We start from the raw sequence: 26,993 nt of genomic DNA, 5'->3' as shown, positions 1-26,993 counted from the left end.
GTTTTTGAGAGGACTGCACTTGTCTTACCTGGCAATAATGTTTGCATTTCATCTGACTCACTGAAGAAAGCCTGGAATGCAAAAAAGCAGATAGATGCTGTTATAAAAGATTGAAAAACAAGTTTTTATGTGACTTTAAAAAAGTGATGATTGCTTCAAAAACTAATTTTTAGTTTAAAATTAGCACGTAATTCCTCAGTGCTAATATTGTGCTATAGAGCCATTACGATTCATAATATTTCAGACAGATTTTTGTTTTGAAGCATTCCAGGCATAATCCTCAGCCAGTTAAGAGCTTCTTTACTCATTCAGCAAATACGCTCTTAACTATCCAGCAACAGAATGTGGATTCAGGATTCTACATCTTCAGAGATGTAATGCAAAGTAGTCCTGAATTTAAATCAATGCTTTTGTCATCCTTATTTTAGGACTCTATTAGACTGAATACAAAACAAAACCACATTCACCTCCATCTGCGATTAAGAAAAGTAGTTGGATTTCAGTTGTGAAGTTTTTTATATGCAACAAAAAAAATCATTGGTTAAAATACAGGCAATATTCAGTCATTTGAAATAATCACAAAAACTAAGCACTAGCTCTTTCACACTCTTTGCATTGTCTAAGAGCCACACAAGCAACTTCATGGCCATGTTTGTACTCAAAAACAGAAGCCATCCATCAGTCCATCAGCTGGAGGAGGCCAGCTCTCCCCCAGACTATCCAATTTAAAATTTAGTAAAAGGCAGCTTTCACTCAGGGTAGGTCAATCACAGGCCTCACACTCACAGGCACATAATCATTGCTGTTTCTGCACTACCAATTTACAGGAGTTGTGCTATCGTGTGTGTTGTTCCACATTCCAAAGAAATATAAGTCCAGAGAAATATACGGAGGTGGTTTTACAGGCTGTACATCCAAGTAAAAACCAGCGCGTCTCCAGAAATTACTATGTCAGCATAAATTTGATTAATTTCAACAGTCCAATTCAGAAATTAAACTGATGTGTTATCCAGATTCATTGCACACTGAGTAATAGATTTCAAGCATTTATTCATATTAGATTTTATTATTTATGGTTGCAACTTAGTTTCTTGAAAAATCAAGACATTACATAAGACCAATAGAGGATTTTTAATATGCAAATATTGTTCTATTGAAAAGTAAGTCTATGTACTGAACTTTACATGTTCTCTGTGCTTTGTTGTGTCTCGAATAACTGCATCAATGTAGTGTGACATGGAGGTAATCAGTCTGCGGCTCTGCTGAGGTTCAGTGGATATCACTTCGATGGTGGCCTTCTGTTCACCTCCATTGTTGGGTCTGCTGTGTCTCATCTTCTCCTTGAAAATACTTCATTGACTGGACTTAGTCAGACCAGTTTGCTGACCAGTCAAGAACACCAGCACCACAGACATTAACCGGGTAGTTTTGATTTGTAAAACACACTGGACCAACAGCACCAGATGACGTGACTCCCTAATCATTCTGTGGCTGTGCTAACATCACAAGCAACTTGGTTTCTATTCCTTTCTGCTCTACTTCCAGAATCTGAGATGGGATTTCTCAATAAAATACAAAATTTAGTTCAATCTCAAACAAGGGCCGGGAAACTGAACAGCTGTCCAGTTGATTTTCACCTTAGCATCTGAAGTCTTTGAATCAGGAAGAGTTTTAATGTGACGACCATGGCATTGACTCCAGCTTCTAGTCCTCACCTTGGAAAACTGTTTGTTCACTTTTTACAAAAGCTGTTTTCCTTCCACATAATATTCCATTGAAATAGTTTCAACGGAATATTACATCACAACACTGTAAAGAGTGAACTTCTTCTGCAATAACTTTTTGTGGCTTATTCTCCCTTTTAAGGATGCATCTGTTGAATCAACAGTGTTTCCAAAATTGTATTGGTGGCAATACACCATTTATGGTTTTGAAGTATGTCTTCTGTTGTAATGTATGTAATGTTCTGTTTCAGATTTTAAATTAAATTTATGCAATAAAACAACTTTTAGTTGAAAGTATGTAAGTATTAGTATGTAAAAAATAAAATAAACCAGTTAATCAGTGACAAATATCATGACTAAGAATCAAACTTCTCCAGTTCAAAACTTAATAACTTCATTATTGTGCCATTCATCCAGGTCTGCTATATGCTCAGCAGGTATAACTAGATTGGGCGGCACCAGCGGAGACTTGAACATAATGAAGTGGCTTCATTGTTTGGCTCACGGTTGTCGGGAAGGTTCAGTCACAAAGCCTGCTGTTTTCTAAATAGAGGCAGTGTGTGTTTAGATCTATAGAAGAGACATCCAATCAATGACTGGGCCCTGATGGGAAGCAGGTGACGGCGGTAATGACTGGCCATTGTTTTTATCTAAACAGAATTGGACAATGACCGCTCTCAACATCCTGTGTTTGCATAAAAATTCACCTAAACCTAACTTGAAAATGGATTCCTGCTGAGTTTTTTTTTTTGTTTTTTTTTTTTGCTTGAGCATACTCACAAAAGTAGAATTACCTAACCAAGATCTGTCAAGATGTGAAATAGTAGTCTGATGACTCCTTTTTATCTTGTATTGTCTCACGTCAATATATTTCCAAGGATTTAAAGGAATATTATTCTTTTAGGTAGTGCATGCTTACATCAATAACCTCAGGTAAAGATCTTTGAAAAGACTGCATGTATAAACTATACAACCTTGAAAGAGCTGCTGATTCGGAAGCCAGAAGATTATTTACAATTGAAATTTTATCAAAACTGATTTTCTCTTTTGATGGTTTCAGACCAGAGTGAACATTACATAGCTTTTATTCCAGTATTTAAATTCATGTGTTTGTCTTTCATTTGTTCAAAGCAATATGGATGTATTTGACATGCTGACTTCATGTAGAATGAAGCTTTCCACCTTTTATTCCATCAACAACAGAAATATAATTTTGATCATTCATCTCGCTTGTTTCCCTCCCATCCATCCACAACAAAGCAGCTTACACATGGATTGAGAGAGAGATGTGAGCATCATTCCACCGTTCTTCTTTTTCTCTTTTCCACCGTGACTCTTGATGCCTTTTTGAGGTGTTCAAAGGGGTTTGCCAAATTTGAGATTGAGGCATAAAAGAATGGTCCACTGGGAAGCATGGAGTGGGGTAGACAGGAAGAAATGGATCTTTTTTCTGGAGCAAATTTGTTCTGCATTTGTTACATCTATTAACATGCTTCACACATTTTCAGTTAAATATGTTATAGTTATGATTAATTATAGTGATTGAGCCTGATACTTTTGGTGTCCCCCTTCCTCCCAGCAACTTTGTGCCCTGTCCAGAGTGTGTGATGCTCTTGGGCAGAGCTATAGCAATATGCATAACCTAATATAATTGCATATTCTTTGGATATTCAATATTACAACTAGGGGCAACATTTCAATCAGACTTTAGATGAGCTATAAAACTGCAGCCAAGTGAGCTGACACATCCATATACATATCCACAACAAATCCACAACAAATATATTCTTATGTTTGGAGATTAATTCAAAGTATCATATATTGACAATCCAGGATATGTTTATGTCTTATTTTCAGGAATTTATTTTCCCCAAATCCTGAGAAGTGATAGAAAGCTCTCTGAATAAAGTACTTGGTGATTCTCCAAAAATCTAGAGTAAAATTAGGTAACATTTACTCTGCATATGATATATTTATGTGAAAGTAGTAAGTATGTCATAAATATCCATTTTTGATGGTTGGGCCTCTCATTTTCTCTTCATTCCATTTATTTTTGCTTGCAAGGGCACCCCTACAGCTCTACTGCTGTAATACTCCCTGTATGTGAAACCCGTACAAGTGTCGGATGTAGGGAGGAATATACCAACATGCTAAAAAACCTTCAAAATCTTTTCCACTTTTTGAACTACAAATCTGGTCACCCAAGGGTTTTAGACTGCAGTATCCTAAAACTATTTGATTTTGTATTTGCTAGACTTGACTCTATAGTGGTCTTTTTTGCTCTCTCTTTAGTCGCCACATCTAAGACCCTATTACCAACTGTACTGTTTTAGACCAGCTAATAGTTTAAGTTACTTTAAGAAAGAATAATCTGAACCAGTACCGAAGATACCTCAATGAATAAGAGGCCATGCCTGGAGGTGCTGTACAGAAGCTTATACTCTCGTCCCAAAAGTAAATTGGTCCAGTTCAGCTTTAAATTAACATTGTTTCATCCATTACTAAGTCGAAATTGCTGATGTTGAGCTGCTCAAAGTGGAATTCACAGGAAACTGCAGTTATCGCTGGGTGTTGTTCATGTCGGGTTCTGAAACTTGCTCTTTGAAGAATGTTTTAGCTGTACATGAAATATCAGACAGTCCAGTTCATTATACACACAAACATATCGACTGTCTCTTGAGGAGAAGATCTCTGACATGAAGTAAGAACATTTCAGATGTTTCTCGGTAGGTGCTTTGATGATGTAATGAAACAGAAAATCTGAAATCATGGTCAGACGGTCTAAAGAGTTATTCTTCCACACAATAGTGTTTGCAAAAGCAGGTTGTTTCTGCTGATGCTGTTTATCAGCTATTTAGAGATTCACCATTTAACTGAAGTTTTGTCCAGGTCTGAATGATTATGGAAAAAGAAGACACAGTCAAAAATTACTTTAGTTTGCATGTGGACTTGTCGTCTAAATAATGCATTGATCCAGAAATGGATCTAACTATCCAACCAGTTCATCTGTTTATCTGTCCCTGATACCGCCACCTAGTCATTCATTCATCCATTTATCCAACCCTCTTTCCGTATATCTAGTCATCTACTCCTCCCTCAATCTAGCGATCTCTGGCTCCCCATTATCCGTTAGTACATCTGCCCATCTATTCATTAATTTATACATCTACTTATTTGTCCTGTCTACTCTCCATCATCTGTTGTCCTTTTATCTAAGTCTTTACATGTCAGCTAAGCAATTTATTCTTTCATTTGTTGATTCATCCTTCCATTTATCGTGTCTGTCCATTAATCTATCTGTCCCTCTGTGCCTCCATCCAGCAGTTTTTCCATTCATCCATTCTGTGGATGGATAAATTTACACCATTCATTTCATACTCAACCTCTTTATCTTAACTTTGGTAATAGGTGGAAAAATGGGCTTATGACTCTGGAAAGTTGAGCTTGGAAAAGTATGAAATTATGATATTAGACCATAAGCAGAAATTTTTGCTTGTGTAAACATAATTTAATTTAGGCCTGACCTAAAATTCATCTCCCTGACCAGCACAACTGTAGAGGAGAGGGGCACATTGGGATTTGAACACATTAAACGTCCCAACCGTGAAACACCCTGATAAGCTTTAAGCCTGGTTTCACTCAGGAATGCATCTCCTGTTAGAATATCAGCGAAATCACAGTGAGGACAGAAACCGGCTTGTGTCTACCAAAGCTGAGATGTTTTTGTGTTTGGGCATGAGAGGCCATGTGAGTCTGCCTCCTGTTGGCAACCAGACAGACAGCCTGCTGCTGTTCCAAAAAATGTGGAAATTACATTTGGATCCCCACCTGGTGACCAAATTGTGGAAATAACCCAGACGTCTGTTCTGCCAGCTTCTTTTTCAGTTGTTGTTTCCTTTGAGAGTCAAGCTGCACATTAAATGTTGGCAAGCTTAACTAGAGGAATCCATACTGCCATTTTAAAGTTCTTTAATATTACAGAGTTTATTTATTAATTTTTTTTCCAACCCCTTTCAGTTGTCTTGCCAAGTTCTGTTTATTTTTGACTTAGAATATGTCTTTTTTTTCATTCCAGCAATGTGTATAGAGCCCTTAGTCCTCGTAGCAGTAGTCGCAGGTCCGATTCCCGTCCTGGTGACATTTGCCTCATGTCTTCCCCCTCTCTCATTACCCTATTTTCTGTCAAACTAGTTTCAAATAAGGGCCACTAGAGCCAACAAAACCTTTCAAATAAAACTACAGTGTTTTTTGGGAGGATTATGAGCGAATGTGACAACATAAAGAAGCACAATAATGAAGGTTGAAAATGACACTTGGTTTTAAAAGTTTTTTCCGAACAAACATCTGAAAAGTGAAGCTTGCATTTCATCTACTGAGTCAATACGTTTGCTGCAATTTCTGCTACAAATGTTTTTGATGTCTTTATCCTGTCCAGCTTTCTTTGGTAAGAAAGCTTTCCAAAGAAGGTAACCTATGCCCATTCTGCTTCGCAAAACAACTCAAGCTCAGCCAGACTGGATGAAGAATCTTTCCACAATAGATTCACAACTGGACTTTGACTGGGCCATACTAACACATGAGTCTGCTTTGATCTGATCTGTCCCATTACATCTCTGACTTTATGCTTTGGGTGGCAGCCCTACAGAGAGACGAAGCTCAATTTCAAAATCTTTTGCAGTCTCTTAACAGGTTCACGTCTATGATGGTCCCATATCTACCTTCATTCATTTTCCGGTTAACTCTGTCATCAGCATGATGCTGTAATCTATTAGGTCTTTTTACTAGTGGGTGCCCGTCCACATGTTTTCCTCAAACTCAAAATGACTGTTGCTATGGATATATTTCAACAGGTTTGTTGAGTGCTGGCGAATAGTTGTCCTTCCAACAGATTCTCCCACCTGAGTTGTGGCTCTCCTCCAGAGTTACCCTGGACAGCTGGCTCCTTCTCCTTGCTAAAACTGTCAGCTTATGTGAACAGTCTTTCTGATTAGGTTTCTGTTTGCAATACTTGCTGCACTTTTAGATTATTAATTGATCAGAGCTTTGTGAGATTTTAAAAGTTTTTCTTTATATTATTTTATTACCAAACCCTGCTTTAATCTTCTCCATAGCCTAATCTCTGGTGTCTGTTGTATCTTTGGTCTGCAAGATGGTGTTCTCAATTAGATGTATGATGATTTATAGCATTCGTGTTGAAGTTACATAACACACAGGAGAACTCTGTTTACTTAACTTTCTGTACACTATTCAAGCTTCATATTTGTAAAACACTTTTTAATTTTATTTTTCCTCTTCCTTTTGCATGATTTCTGCACAATCATTCAGTACTCTGTGTTCGTCAATGACCTTATGTCCCAATAATATACATTGGAGTTGATTGTGGAGCTTAAAGGAATCTATCCAAGGCATTTTATGTGAGTCTCCTGGAAGTTCATTAATTTCTGTGGGAATTACTTTAATCTCTGAAACTCTGCTTGCTGCCTCACTTCTCTACTGAAACTTGCCTCTAACGCCTTTAAAATATTTAAACTCTGCAGCTAAATTTGAGTGTGTGGAACTAGGGCACATGAGTTAGTACACAGCTTTTTCATAGTCACTCGAGATTGCAAGATATCAAAATATAACCCCCTATGAAAGTAACCGATATGTTCTTTTTAGGAATTTTATTATAGAGAAACCCCAGTAATAATGTGTGTGTGTGATGTTAGACTAATCGTGAGTATTTCACACTGAATAAAATAAATTGCGGGTTGTAGGATAATGACATACCACTCTCAAAATATTTTTAAAAACTTTGGTCTTTTGTTAAATTTATTGATCTAAAACCTGCATATTGGGATAAAATATATTTTATAATTCTCTAGACTCCCTTTTCTTTTTCAGACATATTTGGCTTATGAAGTTTATTAAAAAGTTGCTCCCATAACTTCAAAGATAGCGCTGTTGTCCAAAATTATACTAAGTTGTACTTTTACAAAATAATTTTTTAAAAAAAGAAGCATGAAACAAATCTCGCACCTGTGTGAGTGGTCAAAACAGAGTTGTCTAAGAAAGTGTGTTTGACCAATTAACTAAAGATAACAAGGACCCCAGTAGATTATTGTTGTTTACTAATATCAAGTCAAGCTAAATTTATTTATAAAACCACAAGAATGCTTAAAAACAAGAATTAATATTCCCATTACCAAAGCCAACCACAAAAATTTGATTTAGGTCAGTTACCTCTATGAAAATGTAATCATAGCCAAAGTATGAGACCTGGTCCAAATCATTTTCCTCTTTTGGGCATTTAAATGACTGTCTTCATTAAAACTGAGATTCTTGGCTCTTTACTGTAGATGTCTCTCTTTTGATGAGTCATTTGTTATGCATTGCAAGCATTTCTGAAAATGAGGCTTCTTGTGGAGAGATGTGACGCTGTTGGCTTGATTGGTGTTGTATAGCTTCAAAGAGAGGCCAATCAGTGTGCAAGAGTAGAATAATTTTCATTAGAAGACCAGCCAGTGTTGTGCTGAAATAAATTGATTTGTTTCTTTGAGGAAATCTTTTGTTCTTTTTTTCTTTTGAGACAGCACTTTTTTTGTATAACATACAGAGATGAACATTTTTAACCTCTTGGAGCAGCCTAAGTACTGTCAGGGACAGTCCTCTGATGTTATTAATCTTGAGCATGCTGGTTTTGAAGCATTGCATGATCAGAGCAAAATTCACTGCATGAGAAGCTATACATTCAACACGTGACAGACAGTTAAAGAAGACGCCTTTGATATTTCAGTCATATACTAGAAGCATATTTTCAATGTAAAACTGCTGCTTTCTTGATTTTAATGTTCATCTATCCTTTCAGAACCAATTTTCTCTCATATAACCCTCATTAGGTTAGTGAATTCCTTTCAGCAGGCTGTGATTCCTGTTTCTGTCTTGCCTTTAAAGTCCCGTGACAGCTCTGTGAGAGGAAGAAGCGAGTTTGCTGGGATGGCCTCCTTCTGTATAGAAACGTTACTTGAGGCCTCAAGTTGAGTTTCATGGGCAGCACTCTGAGTTAATAGGCTGCATTCTACAACTGGAGTAAAAAAAATCTCTGCTTGTTTACAAGACCGGGTTTGTGCCAAGAACATGACAAACGCTTCCCCAGACTTAAAGCTAACGGCAAACGCAAAAGGTGGCATATTAACAAGAACACCTAAATCTGTCTGCTTTGCTTAACCTCTTAGACTTCAGTCTTGGAAAAACATGACAACTGCATTAATGTTTGTTAGCAACCTCATGTTTGGGAGATGAAGCCAGCGCCATATATCTGCAGGGTGTGATCGGGTGAAACATGTGCTAATTGTTGTGCAGTAGGTGGGAATGTTGTTGTGGTTTAAGAGTTTGTGTGGCATTTTGTGAAGGCCTTGATGAAAGCCTTAGTCTGCTGATGGAAATCAATGGGGCCTTTTGTAGTAGAAGGAGAGCAGTCAGTTCTGTCGGCTGATGTGGCGTTGTTGGACTTTGACAAGCATTTAATGGCACGTCACTGGGCTGGACAGGTGATCGATTTATTTAGGCAGTAATGTATGTATCCCCTGGTAAATCTTTAATTAATGGGGAAAGAAGAGGACAATTGGGACGCCGAGGTCCGAAGCATATGAAAATGGAGCATGGCTGAAGGGGGTAGTTGCTTCCTCATTTCCTTTTTAATTAGGTGTAAACTGCTTGATACTGCTGTTGTGTTTCAGTATGTTTCCAAATGCCTTCGTCAAGCCTAATCTTCTTTCAGCAAGACAAGGTTTTTATGCCAAAGAGTGGAGAAAATAAGTATCGACATGAAATTTACACATAGAAATCCAAATAATCAAATAATTCCAAGGCGTGTATACAAAAGAAAATCAGTTATTCCATAGATTATATGTAATGAAGACTATAGAAAATTTGTATCTAAGTGCCAACCTATATCAGCTAAAAGATTTCTCATTACTAATAATGACCTGTTTCCATGTAATCACTGGAAGAGGGATGGCTTTACACAGTATCCCAAAACCAGAAACAAGAGTTATGTTTGAGGTGAAGGAACCTCCAGTACATGCAGCTTTATTTAGATCAAAGATTGAACGGAGGGATTCTAAGCCATTCTTGATCATTTGAAGATGAAACCAGGGTGATTTTGTTTTAAATAGGCCAGTTATTTAAAAATCACAGCAAATAAAATTTTTAGTTGGCTTTATAGTTGCTAGAATGTCTCAGCATTTTACCTGGTTAGAATAAAAAGATCAGAATAAAGAACTTTTGACATACACAGCAGAGGAGGCAAAAACCTTGACATTTTCAAGGACAATTGGTGTCTTTTTTAAGGTCAAAAAGATGTCAGTACAATGAAAGGCACTTTTCTCCATTATGGTAGATGCTGTAAAACTGTTATCACTAAGTAATGCTATTTTTACAACTTACTCCATACATCATTCCACTTTATGTCACATAAATAACTTTTTTTGTCCACAAGCCTATTAGAAATTTACTTACATACAAGAAGCAACAGAAGACAATTCCCAGTTATCCTAAGGGGAAGAAAAGCATTCCAGGATCCTTGTGGTCTTAGAGTACACCATCTCTAAGCTATAGCAGAGCAGCAAATCTACTACCTGGGCACTTACCCTTTTTCCACTTTTCATGGACAATTGGCTTCTTTTCTGGACCACTGCACTGCTATGAAACAGAGGCCACAAGCACCACATACATCATATATAGTACTGTCTAGAAAAAAAAAAAACCCTATTTTTTCCTCTGCCGTCTTGTGAACCTTTCTGTTTTTCTCCACTGGTTTAGTCTGCTAGTTTTTAGGTTTCTGGGGACCTTTTGGAACAATGCACAGTATTATTAAAAATAAAACATTTTGTCCTATAGAGACATTTTGTCTCTATAGGACATTTATAGAGGGTTAGGAAATCATTTGGAAATCCAACCATCATACAGAATGTGTACGATGGAATTACTTCATTGTCAAAAAGCGAACAGAAAACACTCTTCCTTTGCTTCACAATGTATTGCTCATACTGGAGTCAAAAAGATAGAGAAGGGTGTATGTTCATGCATAGGGATATTAAAGTGACAGTGTGACTCTATCTTTATGCATCAATCCATTCTGTATTTGAAAGATTTCTGGGTGTGGGTGGAAAAAAGTAACACTATTAACTCTCCCCTGAATGTGTGGAGGAGATTGTGTTTATGTTTTCTATGAATATATTTTGAAAGACATTAAAAACCACCAGCCTTCTCGGTTCCATGCACCAAACAGAAACACAAACTGATAAATAATTTAAAGCTCACAGGAGCCAACTTTATATTTTTTGCTACGTTTCTTGGACATGTTATCAGTTGATGTTTAATGCTGGAACATTTTTAATTAAGGAATAAACTTTTACAATTCGCCAAGCTCAAGTTCACTCAGCTGTTGAGCAAACTGCATTTTGCTATCTCTTTTATGTGTAAAACCATTGCACTGTATAGAAAAAGCTGTGGTTTGATTATTCCATTAGATTTAAAGATATTTTCAACTGCAATTTGTGTTAGGCTCCTCTATGTTTGCCAGTTTCAGATGCATTGAACATACAAACTTTTAATATTATAAAATTTGTATAATTACCAGTTGTTTCCAATCTAAACAGTAAAATATATACATCCTGTTTTAAATATAGAGGTACATTGCCACTAATATTTGATCAAACATCCCTGGGAGAAGTGCAGAGAAATAACTCTTTTTTTGCAGTCATGCCAAGATCCTAACACTTTTCTGGCTGATATTTGACCCTTTTGGGAGAATTGATTCAAATCTCTATTGCATAGTTTCCATAACAAACGGGAGTAGAAATTAGCATCCACCACTGGCCAAATGCGGGTAAAAGTCTGAAGTGGCGTGTAAATTGCAGTAGCTCACTCACTGTGACGGGTTAACAATTTGAACAGAAAAAAAGGCTCTATTCAGTTTGAACTTCTGTCCAGGGTAGTGCTAACCGTCTGGGACAGCCCATTGGTTGATATCATTGACGGACATTCCGGTTATCCAATGAAATCCCTCAGTCGTCCTTGGCCCGCCCCTCCTTTCAAAGTTAATAAATAACGTTATTTCAGCTAACCGGAGTCCGAGCAAAGTGAGCGGATAAAAGACCGGACTTTCATTCAGAAAAAAAATGTCAAACTAACCAATAAGTTTACCACATAACCGTTGACCGCTGGAGCAGATCGAGGAGCAGAGAAGGAGGGGGAGTTATCGATTCAGGGGATTTATTATCGTTGGAGGAGGATGATGAGAGAGACGAGGAACAGATAGTGGAAGAGTTCAGCTGCTGCTGCCCTGTTAGGAGTGAATATGTTCACGAAGAGGCAAGAGGGCAGGTGTGAGTGAGTGGGGGAAGCTAACGCTAAGCTAGCAGGTAGCCAGAAAAACTCTGGGATAACAGAGGAATAATGATCGCTGTGGAATTAGTAATGAAAACGCTCTGAGATGTTTTCAGTAAAAATAAGAATACTTGTGATATTCAATAGAAAACGTAATTATTAAGGGGAAATAAATAGAACTGTTAGAAAACAGCGATTGAAACCATTTAAAAATGTTTAAAAGTAACTAACTAGACACAACTTAATACTATGGGGAATTGTAGCCAAAAGGTGGAATTGTTCAACATAGAAAATGATTGCAAGAATTTTAGGGTTGTGTAGTTAAAGTTTGCTTTTAGTAATTACTTCAAGTGAATTTATTGCTTTACACCTCTGTTAAGGTGTCCATGCTTTATGTTAAATTAGTTTGTATAGTACATATGTCTGGCAAACGTATTGTCAGCAAATCGGTTTGCATAGCGTTAAGAATACATCGTATATTTTATATAATTTGCTTTTAAAATGACAAATATGTGGGAATCCTGCTACTTGTTTTCAAGGAGAGAAGAGAAGAGAACATCAGGAACAAAGGGATTTCTCCTCACAAGGATTTCTGAGCTCCTAATCTAGGACTGGACGGTGGTCATCCTCAAAATCCATTAAATGTGTTTCCAGTCTAGACAGTCAGACCTTGATGGCAAATAATGGATGAGACCGTTGCAAGAATTTTACCCAAGTGTTATGGGAGCTGTACTGCACACAAAAAAGTAATATTATTTCACTAACTTTGCCTAAAAAAACAAAAACATGCTTTCAGACCGTGAAAGGCAGCAGTTACAGTCAATTGCTCTTTAAAGATCATTTAAAATGGCTGCGGGATTTATGCAGGAGTCTCCTCTTCTGTCACCAGCATATTAGTCTGACTATACTCTAATTGTCTGTGAGTTAAGGACAAAATGAGAGCGTTTGTGTGTGTGAGATGTGAAGGGGATGGGGCTATCCATAAAGTATAGGAGAAAAGTCTTTACATCTACTTTACAGTATCAGAGTTCAGTTCGATGTTGCGATAATTAGTCTTTGAGTTTGGAAAGTGAAGATGAAGTCAGACAAAATTAGGCTAACCTGCCCTCAGGTAATTATGCAGTATATTGATATCCAATAACCAATTTATGTAGCTCCTTGGACTTTTCTAACTCATCTGCACTGAGATACTGTTCGAGTTTACCCAAATGAATCTATAGAGGTTGTACTGCTGGGATGCAGCATTATGTTCTCTTTTAATTTTCAATGTTTCTTGTACAGATGGATTAAAAGTTCTGCTGTGTTTTTGTTGTTTCATTAATTAGTCTGTGGTTTTAAACAGTCACTGCAAGTACAAAATAAAAAAAAAGAGCATCATCAGTTGCTGAATGCCTTCTATAAGCTATTCTATAGTGTCATATTTTCTTTGTCTCTTACCTTGTGAGCTGATGGAAATTTTTTCTCTCACTGCAGGTGAATCTTTGGACAGTAGGAACGCTGGCAGGATTCCCAGAGGATACTGGAACTTTTCCTGGGTAGCCGAGGATGACCTAAGTTTTCCAAACAACACCGTGGCCAAGTCAGGTGAGTCGGTTGTTGTCAGCTTCCCTCAGAGAGGCCGAGGAGCCTTTGTCCTCCACAGTTTTTTTTTTTTTCCCAATTGGCCTCGACGCCTGCCGTCAGCTTCCCATCAGTGCACATGAACATCTCTTTCTCACCTGCCTCTAATCATCCCTGCTGGCACCGTCACAAAGCTTGGTTTTTGCTTTGATCAGCCTGACCGTGACACCCCCACTTCAAGGTTCCAGATAAACCCAACTTATTTTTGCACACATCACACATGGTTCTTTAAGGTAACACCAGGATCAGTAGTAGGATAAGGACATGGAGCATCAATAGAAACTAACAAAGAAAACGTGAGTAAATATTTACTGTATTTTATGAAAATAAAAACGCGCAACTATGCAGCCACGATAGATTTGTTTAAACACAAGCATACGTAAGATGAAGAACTTTCAAAAATGAAATAAAATATTATGGAGCAAGAGGTTTTAAGAATTTATAGTCCCCAAAAGATGTTAAAAGTAAAGTTTTTCAGGTTTAAGCATCAATATGTTCAATTTAATCTTATCAGTGGTGGCTAGGTACCAAGAGCTGGTCTTATGCAAGGACTAGATGCATCCTTTCTCCAACACACTTGTCAAATGTATTGATTAATGCACTGATTAATCGTTGTTCTGGTCCAGAATACAAACCCATTCAATAAATTGGAGTATTATTAAAAAGTCCATTTAGTTATGAAATTTTATCACTGAATGAAACACATAATTGTACATTATTTACAGGTCAATTACACAGATATGGATGTTTGAAAGCTTTTACATATTTTAATTATGATGATATTCTGCTTATAGTTAGTTCAAACACTACATTTTGTTAGAATCAGGCCAATAGACTATTTTTTTAAATAGAAATGTGGGCTTACTGGAGATTATTTCAATGCCTACTTAAAGGTTGCTGTTTCCAAAAGGTACTTTTAGTCTGACTAGTGAGACTGGGTAGTATATCCTAATTTATTGAATATCACTGTAGATAATTACATCTGGAAAGAAGCTCAGATTTTGCACATTGTTCTTTGCAAAATAGCTCAAGCAGGGTCTGGAGAGAAAGCCACACCTAAATTAGATGTAGGTCTGGGCTTTGACTGGGTCATTTACATATACATGTTTTATTAATCTAAACCATCCATTCTTCCTGTCTCAAGTCTTTCGCTTCTAACAGGTTTTTGTCCAGGATTGTCCTGTATCTTAGCTTCATCTCTAACCAGTTTACCTGCCAAATGCCAATGGAAAAACATATCCACAGCTTGATGCTGCCCACCACCAACTGTCACAGGAGGAAGGGTTGCAATTTGCATATGCATTGTAGCAAGAATCGGTCACAAAACATGATCGTAGCTCCCTCGTTTCTTACCTGATTTCTATAAAATATGGTATAAATTAAAGCTGAGAAAAGTGCTGATGTTCTGATATGTAAAAAAATGTGTTCTCTGTGGATATAAATCTATAAAGAGTTTGTTTTCTATCAATTCGTGTCAAGATGCAAGAGAGGCCCAAGCAAATTTCTCTTTTATTTTGGTTAATAATTTAATTTTACATAACTGCTGCTGTTAAAAGTAGTTTAAAATTTCACAAACCATGCCACCTATGCTTTACGAAATATTTCATCCTATTTGATGATTGTTTTTTGTAGAAACATGGCGATATTCATAACAAACGAGGCAATTAGTCCAGTTTTTGTTTATTGAAAGCTTAAAAATTGCAGCGGCTGCAGTGTGCCACAGCACAGGGAAACAAGTGCGAAATAATTTTAAATAATTTATATTCTGCCTTTTCTTGCTTTTTGTGTCAGTTTTAGTCTACACACACACATACACACGCACGCGCACACACACCCAGACCCATTGCCATGGCAACCAACACAACACGTCTGCTAACCTGCAGGGCGGAGTGTAATATATTGACCAGAAAGCCCTGGGCTACAGTCAGCTTCCTGCTTGTGGAACGTTCTCCGGTCCACCTGCATCCATATACATTCAAACCGCATCAGATTTCCCTTCAGCTAAACTGAGACGTACGTTTTTAATTGTACCAGACTGTGCTTACTTGGCCCGCATTAAGGTTTTACACATTCACACCTCCCCGAACGAACTAGACCTTGAAGATAAACAAACTAAAGTTTGATTAAAGCAGATTAAACAGGGCAGATGTGAATACACACTTTGAGTCAAGTCGGAGTCCTGCAGGAGTGTGCCTTTGTTTGGGAGTGAGTAAACTTTGAATGAATCCACATTTTTATAAATTCCATCTTTTGTCGTGTTTAATCTTTGTTTAGATTAAACATGGGATTAAAAATTCAGGCTTGAGGGGCCACTTCTCAGCCACAATTTAGGAATATATTTTCATTCTGATGTCTAAAAACAAAATAGGAAAAGGAGAGAAACTTTGGAAATTCAGCTGTATAAAAGCAGCTTATCCTAACAAATGCACAACATCATCAATAATAAGCGCTTTTTAAAAGATGTTTTCTTCTACCTCAGGCAAAAGCTTAAAATTAGCAAGTTTTAAACTGATGCTGTACTGAGAATGAAAATGTAGTATCATTTTAGAAACTGAAGGATAAATGAAATAGCTGTTTGCCCTTTTGATCGACTCTCCTTTTTGGTTCCTGCTTTCAGACTAAAATCCAAAGGCCGTCATCAGCAGTTATGTCACATATATCGGTGCATAAGTTGGCGCTGCAGCTCAAATCCTGAGCTGTAAGCCAGAGGTGCAACAAGGAATCATAGGTAGATGGTGAAAATGTCTTTTATGTGTCCTACATTTTTGTTTCCAAAAGTGCTGATATAATATTTTTATGTAAGGAGGATATTTCAAGAAGGAAAGTGAGGAAGTGAAGGCTACAACTGAGTCACCATTACCATATTTTGAGCATGTGATGTCAGACAGGAGATGAGTCACTTGTGACTTGCACTGATTTACTTATATATCAGGGTGACTTTCTTGTTGCCAGTTTTAATCATGGCCATGTTTTGAAAACAGAGATTATGTCAGTAGAATGTTGCATTATGCATAAATATTCCTGCAGCTGTTATGAGCATGGTAGTGCATGCAGTTCTGGGCAGAGGAGACGCATTCATTAGACACAGTTCTTGGCACATTTTTCGGAGCTATCATTTTACGTTTAAATATAGCCTAAAATATGGTACAGCAATTGTTTTGAAATCATGCAGCTTTATTAAAAACAGGGCTGTATATATGATGGAAACTGTGTAGCTAAAATATGCTGCTAAATTACAGGCAACAATCGCTCTCTAGTGACTGTGTCCCATTTAAATCACTCACCAATAATGTTCCGGATATTGCATTATCAGGAATTCATGATATCAGAAAAATCTTGTAATGGTGATACTCAGGCCAGCTGACAGCTTTGCCTTGATCCGGGAAGACGATAATCTTCCGTGGGAATCCATAACCAGTAGAAAATTAATTCATATTTGCGACACGGTTGATGTGGTATCTCATCTTATATATTCAATTAATGAAATGTCTTATTTAATATTTCTTTTATTAAATAACTATTTTTGATTCCTTTAAATAATTTAGACTGCTACCCGAGTCTTAACCTGCACAGAAACTCAGCAGCAGACCAGTCATTTTTTCTGTAGTATTTCTAAATGCATCTGTCTGATCCATTTCAGAGACAACCAATCAGAGCCAGAAGGAGGGTCGTAGTGCTGTCAATCACTGCTGCTCCCTCCTTACTCTCTGCTATAATACAATTCATTCTTCATAATAGTTAGCACAGCCACCAATGGCAGTGGATAAGCAGTTTGCTGTAATGGTAAATAATTTTTTCTGTCATTACCACAGCTGTAACATATGCATGAGCATGATTGTTAGTGCTAACACATATGAATCTCTGTCAGATCACACTCATTCACTAACTTGATCTCTGCCATGCTAACTTGCTATTTTGCAGCAGTGACAGTATTGTATTTTGTTTTGTTGTTGTCTTCTTATGTAATCCCAATAACAACAAATCCACACTTTGAGCTTCTTATTTCCTCCTGTTGCCATGACGGATCTTGTTATCTGCCTGTCATTGACGACTTCTTGATGATAATACACGTGCACTCACCATTAACTGACTTGAATCAAAATTGAGTAATTTGATTAATACCACCTATCCTAAAACAGAAAATTCTGATTATCACAGAGCTGAGCAAGTTTGTTCAGAGTATCTGCATTCTCTTCATAAATTAAGCCCGTTCTCTAAAACAGAACCCAGGTTGCGTACAGTTCCGCATGAACGGCACATCACTAATGTACATAGCTGATGGATGAGGAAAGATGAAGCTTGTGGCAGTGAAAAGAAAAACAGCGAAAGTGGCAGAGCCTATTATAGCAAATGATGGTAGGCACAAGAAAAGAGCAAGAAATATGACAAAATTTACATAGCTCTTGGTTTTATTAAGAATGCAAAATATTAGGCAATTTCATCTCTTCTGATTTGCTAAAACAATAGAAATATTGTTGCAAATTTCACACAAATGCTGAAAAGTTATGTGGCTTTTGAAAAAGAATCAGCTGTCGAAGCCAAATTCAGTTCATAAACAAACTTTATTTTAAGACTTAATATAATGAAAGGAGTTGCAAAGTTGCAGCAGCGTATCTTAAACTGTTTATTAATCAGGTGGTTGTGTGTAAAATGCTTGTGCAAGAAACTCATACAGTGGCTTTTACAGATAAATAATTAAATATCAGTTTCTCAACAGTATTTTGATTTGGGGCCAGAGGTGTGAAAAAAAATCTTCTTTTGGTCTATTGATCTCTAGAGCAAGATATGAAAAAGCACAACCTTTACCATCTACCGAGCTGTCTTTTTTTTTTTTTTTTTTTAACCGTTCCCTGTCTGCCCTGGGTTTCTACTTGTAAACATACGCAACAGATCTCTGACAGAAATAGCTGAGTTTGTTACTGCCATAAGAGCAAAGGACACATAGATGAGAGATGTCCACCTGCTGAGCTCTACCTGGAACTTGAGGCTTGATCCTCAAGTGACAGCCACACTCCTTTTATTTATCAAAATGATGCAGTAGCTGCCTGACCGACAGTAGAGCGATAGATTGAAGCTGTGTTTTCCTGTCTTTGCCAGTAGCATACCAAGCATTTCGAACTTTACTGAAACGTTAAGGCCAAACCATTTTTGGATTCGAACTCCGCTCCACCCAGGGCCCAGGCCAGGAATCCTGTTTGTCCCCCCTGTCAACATGCCTTGCCAATACTATTGGTAAATATTGGGATGATGATATCAGTCACAATATCAACATCATAATATCGTAATTTGTGTCCAGTGTGAGCATGTTAGACTCTGACTAAATGTTATGTTATCATCTGCAATTTGAAATCATAACACTTCGAATATATTAGCAAACAATTATTGCAATTATTCCTTCTTTCAATGTAAATACCGCACACATTAATACTGCACTAAAAATGTAATATGTTGTGCAATCTTTCACAGTATTCATTTTTCTTGACAGGAGCAATTATTTTGTTGGGACTTTTTCAGATAAGCCTTGTGTTTCTAAAGATACTCTTGACTTAATGTTATAGCAGAGAACCAATGATTAAAGAAACAGAACAGTTCTCGGTCAACCGTGAGATTTCCTTGCTTCCTTCTACATTTAAAAGAGTGAGAGATTCAGGGAATAAGTCATTTGCTTTTAGAAAACCAGTTTTCACTATCTTGTTTTTTACCGTCCTAGTCACTGGAATCTGAATTTGCAGACGTTCCTTATTAAAGTACTCTGGAGCTCTGTATCCTGCATAATCCCTCAGTTTAGCCACCGTCTCAAAAGATAGAAAAGAAAAGAAATTGTGCAAAGATTTCTGTGATTACAGACATCAAGACCATAACGTTCCCAAGCTTACAGTGAAGAAAGACTCAACGTCTTCTTTCAATGAAACATTTTTTTCAAATCGCCTTCCTAAAATGCATTTATCTTTTGTTGTTAGAAATCTAGATAAAAAAAAATACTTTCTATGTCTTCCCATTCAATTTGCATAGTTTGTTTTAATTCCTCCAAACTATTTAATGAACTGACTTTAGCCAAAGTAACTAATTTAGCTTATTTTGTTTCCCCGCTCTCTAGTTGCAACAAAAGCTTAATGGTACCACTTTAGCTCTTTCTCATTGTTGAGCAGTGAACAGTAGCCTTAACTGAAGTCTCTTCATTGTCTTGAGTTTCATTTATTAAATTTCTTCCAATTAGATCATGATCAGTCGCTTTTTGAGATTTTTTTTCAGCCTACTTCAAATTGTCAGACAGGTTCTATTAAATTGATTCTGTTGGTGACAGAATAATCTGACCTGGGTGTGGCTTATGACACTACAGTTCATGATTTAACAAGGATGTCAATTATCTTTTTGCAGGCAACTAGATTGGTTTAGATCCCTCTCTTACTTTAATTAATAAAATATCTAAAGTGCTTTTTATCTATCTTTTTAGATTATTTATCTAAAAAGTATGATATTAACACATGTTTTCTAATCTTAAGCAAGCAAGTTGTAAAATAGAAGCAAAAATTGACCAGTTCTGGAAGGGGAAAAATACTTTTAAGGTACGGTGTTTACTATTGTAAAAAAAACAACAAGCATAGTCAAAAAAATGTATAAAATAAAATAATCAAACATAATATTAACATTAGGTTACTTCATTATAACTTGGATTTATTTAATATATTAATAAAATAAGGTGAAATATGGGTTGACCTCCAGAGGAAGCCAATGGGTGCATATAAACCTGATGTTGCTACTTTAGACTGGATGGTTGCAAATTGACTTCCCTGAAAGATCAGCAAGCACCAAACTGCCTGTCTGGACTCTGGCTTTCTCATATTGCTGCAGCAGCTTGTGGTAACTGTTTAAGGGGGGGACTTAGTGGAGTTAATCAGCTGGAGAAGAGTGTCTTGAAATAACTCATGCTGGGATGTTCCTAGCCTGCCATAGTTTTCTTTTTGTCTTTTTACATTCAATGACTTTGCTGACCTCTTGTCTCTGGTATGCTGGCAAATCAGAAGGAGAGCTTCTCTGAGATCAGTGAGGCGAGTGTAATGTGGCTGGAGCACACCTGGGCTGTATGAGCCAGATGACTGCAAATGCTAATGCAAATCATGGCACAGCTCGCTGAGGCAAATTAAATGCTGATCGAACACGCAAGAACCATTTTATGTACCATATTTTTTGTTGTTCCCTACATAGTGGATTTGATAACACCGTGTTTTGTCTTCATAGACACGTTGAAACATTTTGTTTCTATAGCATGATTGCACTGCTATGTTTTCTGTAGTGACTGGAGTTGCACTGCATGACACAGAACAGCATCAGTGGCTGAAAAAACGAGACTTGGTTCACAGCAACATGGCATGGTGAACATGGCTTCAGGCTGCAGCAATAGATCTTTGCTCTCCCCACAGCATCTGCTGTCTGCTGGCATTTGTCAGCAGTTACAAAAGCCAACAAAGACTGACTGGACATTTGCCACCAGCTGCCCCCATTCTCTCTCCCATCACCCTGCTTCTATTAGCAGCCTTTAGCTGCAGGGGCAACAGGGAAAACCAGATTCGTTATTGAAATTTCTGGCAAACTTCTGTGCCTCTCTTTGTCAGTAATAATATCAGTGCCGTCAGAAGCTGTCAGATATTTTCAGCTGCTTTTCCCACAATGTTATCCTTCCCCTGTGGAGAACAGCAGCAGGGCAGATCATCGCTGTTTTCTGTTTAGCAAAATGCTTCCCATACGGCGTCTTCATCACTTCGATTTTCCTTGTTCTGATGGATTGTCCTGGCTCATCTGCGGCTGCCAGCTGCAGCACGCTCGCGCCTTCAGATGGATGTTGGCCACTTGAGGAGCTGCCTTGCTCCACAATAGAACATCTGCCTTGCTCAGCTGGTAGTGTTGTTCATCAGTAATGAGGCTCAGTGGTAGAATAAAAGAGGTTTTCAGAGGTTAAAAGGCAGGTGCTCATGGCAGTCTCCTGGAGACGTGTTAAATCCACCTTATTTCTAAGTGGAGGCGTTGCTGTTGCATAACTACTACTAAGGGTTCACTTGTACAGTATTTGGTTCTTTCTTTCTAGGACCTGGACTTTGTTTTGACTTAAAGTTTTGATAAACAGGATATGTGATATTTCAGTTAGTATTTAGCTTCTATTATAAATAAATATCTTATAATTGAAAAGCAATATCTGACCCTTTTAGCATCTTTGTGCAGCACTTTTTAATCTGCTATTCAGAACTGTAAGTGTGAAAGATCATCAAGGAAAGTACTAATCAGCTAGCAACCAAGAGCCCACAGTAACTCTGGGGGAGCTGCAGAGATCCCCATCTCGGTTGGTTAATTCTGACAAGAGATTCTGTGTCATGCGCTCTACAAATACATCCCAACACTGGGCTTTTTTTCTGAGCACACTATCTCCACAGTAATACATGGTGATGTCAGACGCAGTTTTCTCAGCAAGAACAGTGAACCTGGTCAGAGTTGATGGGAAGATGGAAAAAGCTAAATGGACCTCAATAAAAGCTGTTGGAGGCAGAGTAGGAATTGAAACTGGGGTGGCGGTTCAAAGGATTAGTAGAATGACTCTAAGCATGAAGTCAAAACTACAATAGAACAGCTTAGATCAGTGGTGTTTAATGTCAGCCCTCAAGGGCTGGTATGATTGTGTTTTAATTCTTTCCCTGGTTAAGCACACCTGAATCAAATGATGTGTCATTAGCAGGCCTTTGACATGGTGAGGAAGTAGTAGAATGGGCTTTGTTGAACCAGAGACATGTCTCAAACAGGCTGAATGCCTTGAAAGGGAGCAGGACACCCACAGTTTAGATCAAAGCATATTCATGTGTTATAATGGCCCAGTCAAATCCACGCCAAAATCCAACAGAGAAATAGTGCCAAGAGTTTAATATTGTTCTCCACAGGTCTTAGTCCAATTTGATGAGTTTGAGATATTTTGAAATGTTCCCCTTCTGCCACACACCTGACTTGAATTAGTGGGTGATTAACATGCTTCTGCAGCGATTGATGGCATGCAGGGGAGGTCAAGCAATCATTTGAACAAGGTGTTCTGGAACAGAGACACATCTAAACTATGCGTGTCCCCAAGGACCAGAATTGAGAAATGCTGTTGTAGGATAATGAACTTGAAATTGATCAAGGGAAAAATCTGGTTAGGGAGCAGGATGGCTTTAAATATATATCGATGTAGAATGTTTGTGACCCAGCAGAACATGACAAACCATCCTGCTGATTCTTTTCTTTATTGGTCTTTCCCCGTTCTTCTACTACCAACGCTCTTAAACAACAGAAGGAGTTTTGTTGCGACATTTATTAGTTATAAATGATCGACCATGTTGTTTCCCTTTAAATAAACGAAGGAATCCACTCACTCCAGATTTCCGTCTCCTAGAAGGTACCTGAGTCAAGTTTGAAGAATCCTTAAGGATCCTTATCTAGGTTTAGAATTGGAAATAGTTTAAGCACTACTTTACATCTCAAGAGATACCTGACAGACAAGAGATGTCAGGCAGCCACTTTCAGTGCATCTATTAATCAGCAGTGTGAATTTGTGGATGTTGCTGTGTTGAAGACAACTAGACCAAGACAGAGGGATGTTGTTTTTCTTTCTGTATTTAATGTTTAAGTTGCATAGGTTGTTTGTTGTTATATGTTCAGATATTCAGAATAAATGTGCCAGTTTTGAAGGGTAAAAATAAGCTGAATCAAAGTAAAGGAGCTGCTTTAGATGGAAATTCAATGGACACATTAGGAGAATTTGCTGACAAAGTTAGTGCTGCAGCCAACAGTGCCTGTTATTGACTGAAACAATGGGAAGCTCAGAATGATTTAATGATCTGAAACACTTCAAGACAAATGGGTTTTTCAGTGGTTTGGATTTTGTTAGGACTCTCTTAAAAATCTTCAAAGCCTTCAAGAATTTGTTGTGCAGAACTTCAGTGGACCCCCTGCCAGCATGCCATCTTTGTGTTACTGAAGAGGGGATGAAAGGGATGAGGTGAGAGGAGTTCTTAGGGAATGGGAAACCTGACACTGAACTTTGATCCCCTCTGATCTGGCATCACAAACTGTCACATGTGGTTCAGTCAAAGCATTTTGATAACTCTGTCCTCCTCTTCTAAACCCTTTACTGTTTCTTTGATTAACATGTCTAGGAATCTAGTTTGCGATGGAATATAAAATTACAAGCAAGAGTTGTCTGCTGTGTTAATGGATTAGGCATAAATCAGTATTTATCACATGTCGCATATTGAAATCCATCGTTCATTTTCAGACCTGGTTAGAAGACAACTTACTGTAGGAGTACAGCTGATCAATACTGGATAGATTTTGATAAAGTTGCACAAAAATATTTTATTAAACACTTTAGTGATTTGTTCCTTCAACAACAGAAAAAACATGCAGTTTTATATCTTTTCCTCATTTTATTTGCTGTACTTTTCATACCTGCTACGAAGTCACTCCCCACTCCACTATTCATCTTTGTGTTTGATTGATGACTCCAGCAGCCATGAGGGGAGATAAATTACCTTGTATATCTGGGCAATAAAAACTCAGATGCATAAATAAGCAGAGTTGAATGAAATTGCCATGTAATCAGGAAATAAGTATATTCATCATCTCAGTTTAGGAGCTTCATGGGGATTTTTTGTTTTTTCATCCCTAAGCATATAAAATGTTGGATTTTATTTAATTGTGCTCTTCCACCATCCTCGTTTAAACTTCTAATCAGCTCACGTCAAAGAAACCCACATCTTTGCAATTAAGGGGTAAAATATATATTTGAAAATCTTGCGATCCTTCAATATTGGGAAGTATTGCGATGACGATGTTGACAAAGTTTTCGTATATACTTCCAGCACTTTGTTCTTTTTTTTTTTAAACCATCTATATCATGTTCAATCATTGAAGAAAATCATTTGGATATTTTGTATGCAACGGTCTACTGACATTTTAGTAAGTTTAGAAAGTTGACATAAAATTACAGCCTGCATAGAGCTTGCCATAAAAGATTCTCTCATCTGTATCGACCCTAGACGTTTAAGTCAAAGAACAAGCACAAACAAATGCCTTTTTTATTGTCGTCTTGTTTTCCTTTTCTAGGTTTACTAAATATTTGGTTGCACCTTTATTAACATCAAGTAGCTTTTTTCTTTGTTTTTTTTAATCAAGAAAAATACTAAATGGCCCTTTGGTATTTAGTAAAATCTTAATGGCCATTTGAATCTGACACACTGAGCGTCTTTAAATGTCTTCTGTAGATGTAGCTTTCCTAAATCCTATAAAACTTTATGACCACATGCTATCATGTCTTTAGCAACCTGTAAACATTATTACTGGAGACCAGCTGCTCACATGTTGGCATTAATTGTGATCAATATCTGTTATCCTTAGAGCTCTTCAAATGGCTTATAAAACCCGACTTGGATGACCAGATCCACAAATAACAACAGTAATGTGATTAACGCTTTTTACACAAGCGTTTACAGAACTTATGAATTATGTTCAGATGAGCGGAGATCAGTGACTGATAAATTTCTTCCACCTCACACAATGTACACTTTAGATTGAGAATTAATTTCAAAGTTAGATAAATAAACAATGGTGACTCATTGATGCTTCCTGAGTTTTAAACAAATAACTGCACAACTCCTCCCTGTCAAGACAATTATTTGAAATCAATGAGATTACTTATGGGATGTCTGAAAATTTCCAACCCAAATACATGTTGAATGCACATTGTGCAATCTGACATGTACTTCTATAAAGAGCATTTAAATACGTAGGGCTAACAAACATACATAGACTAAATTGTGCTGATATAATATTCCAATCAATACAGTTTTTACAACTAAATACATCTACAACTTCATTATTTGTTTGAGAATAAAAAGACCACTGTAAATGTGTGTTTTTACTGTTTCTAACAAGCCAGAAACTATACCACAAAAACTTGGATAATTTATAGTGGATGTATGTGGATTTGGTGCAAACAGGTGTGAAAGGAGAGTTAGTGTCCTTTTAAAACCAGAAAATGTACAACTGTCTCTTACAGTTGGAGGTAGTCTTCGCCATAAAATCTAACCTGTTATGGAAAATATCTTGAAGAATCTGAGGTTCTTCTGAAAAGGACACCACAATCCGTCTGATCTGAATTTACTGTAGTTATGTTTAATGTAATTTGATCCAGCGTTTTTACATTTTTCATGACTGTAATTTACTATATAGTTTAAGGAAGTTTCAAGGACATAATTGGTTCAAAACATTATAGAAGGAGTGGCCAAACCAGTATGAAAACAACCCACAATTCAAAAGTTTGGAAATGGCAAAATGAGAACCACAGGCAAAAAAAACAGCAACTTTACATCAGAATCTTGAAAACCACTGCATCAGAGTTACTTTCATATGAATCTCCATATTTAAATAATCAGCACTGTTGCAACTTCCAACTGAAAATGTTTCATTTCGGTTCTACATCAATGAGCTTTGATGTTTTTCCATCTTCCTAAAACATTCTGGTGGGAAGGTGAAACTTTGCATGTGTTTCCTAAACTAAAGTAGTTTAAAGAGCAGCCATTATTGAATTTACAAATGTCAACACATATTTACTCTACTTGAATGTTCTTTGTCTTTCCTCTTTTTAAAAGTGGCTAAGAGATGGACCCTTACATTGCATTTTATTTATATCCGAGTAACAGAAAGCTAATGATTATCTGTTAAGAGCTCCTAGACTCTCTACTTGAAAAGTAAAGTATAAATAAAAAAAAAAGAAAAACCTTGAGATCCATTTATGTTAGCAGGAATTGTTTGCGGTGTCTCAAAAGGTGGCACAGATAATATGTAAAAAAGAAATATCTCTTAGTGGATGTTTTCACTACCGAATAAATGTATTTTCAGTGTGATATTTTGCTTCTGCAATAACAAATATATTAAAAATCTGTTTTTGCAAATTTTACAAGGTATGCTTGCAAGTGTGGAAGTTGCTTTATAATTAATTTACTCTCACTCTGCTGTACATAAATTGCAAATATAGCCCTGTCATACAAACAGTTGCTGAAGTCCATCAGTGCTGAGGATTTGTTGTTTTCTCCAGGCGGTGACGATTGTTGTTACTGCAACAAAGATAAAGCCCATAAATTTTTCTCTCAGAGATATTACAGTTTGTGAGCGAGGAGCTGATTTAAATTCAGTCTGTGTTTTCAACACTTACTCTGTGCTTAGGGACAAATCAAATATTAAAACAAACTTTTTTTTTAC

At 37.1% G+C, this 26,993-nt stretch overlaps 1 protein-coding gene across 2 annotated transcripts in view; it reads left to right on the top strand.

Annotated features, from left to right (window-relative positions):
- Positions 1 to 26,993, top strand: part of alk (ALK receptor tyrosine kinase) — a 391,179-nt gene that overhangs the window by 150,579 nt on the left and 213,607 nt on the right. For both annotated transcript variants that reach the window (XM_044143747.1, XM_044143746.1), the window contains exon 2: positions 13,569 to 13,679. In XM_044143747.1, the coding sequence (XP_043999682.1) occupies positions 13,569 to 13,679 (111 nt within the window). The remainder of the gene's footprint in view (positions 1 to 13,568; positions 13,680 to 26,993) is intronic.

Source organism: Gambusia affinis, linkage group LG16 (genome assembly GCF_019740435.1).
Source record: "Gambusia affinis linkage group LG16, SWU_Gaff_1.0, whole genome shotgun sequence".
Lineage (NCBI taxonomy): Eukaryota > Metazoa > Chordata > Actinopteri > Cyprinodontiformes > Poeciliidae > Gambusia > Gambusia affinis.
This window is presented reverse-complemented; position numbering and strand designations above follow the sequence as displayed.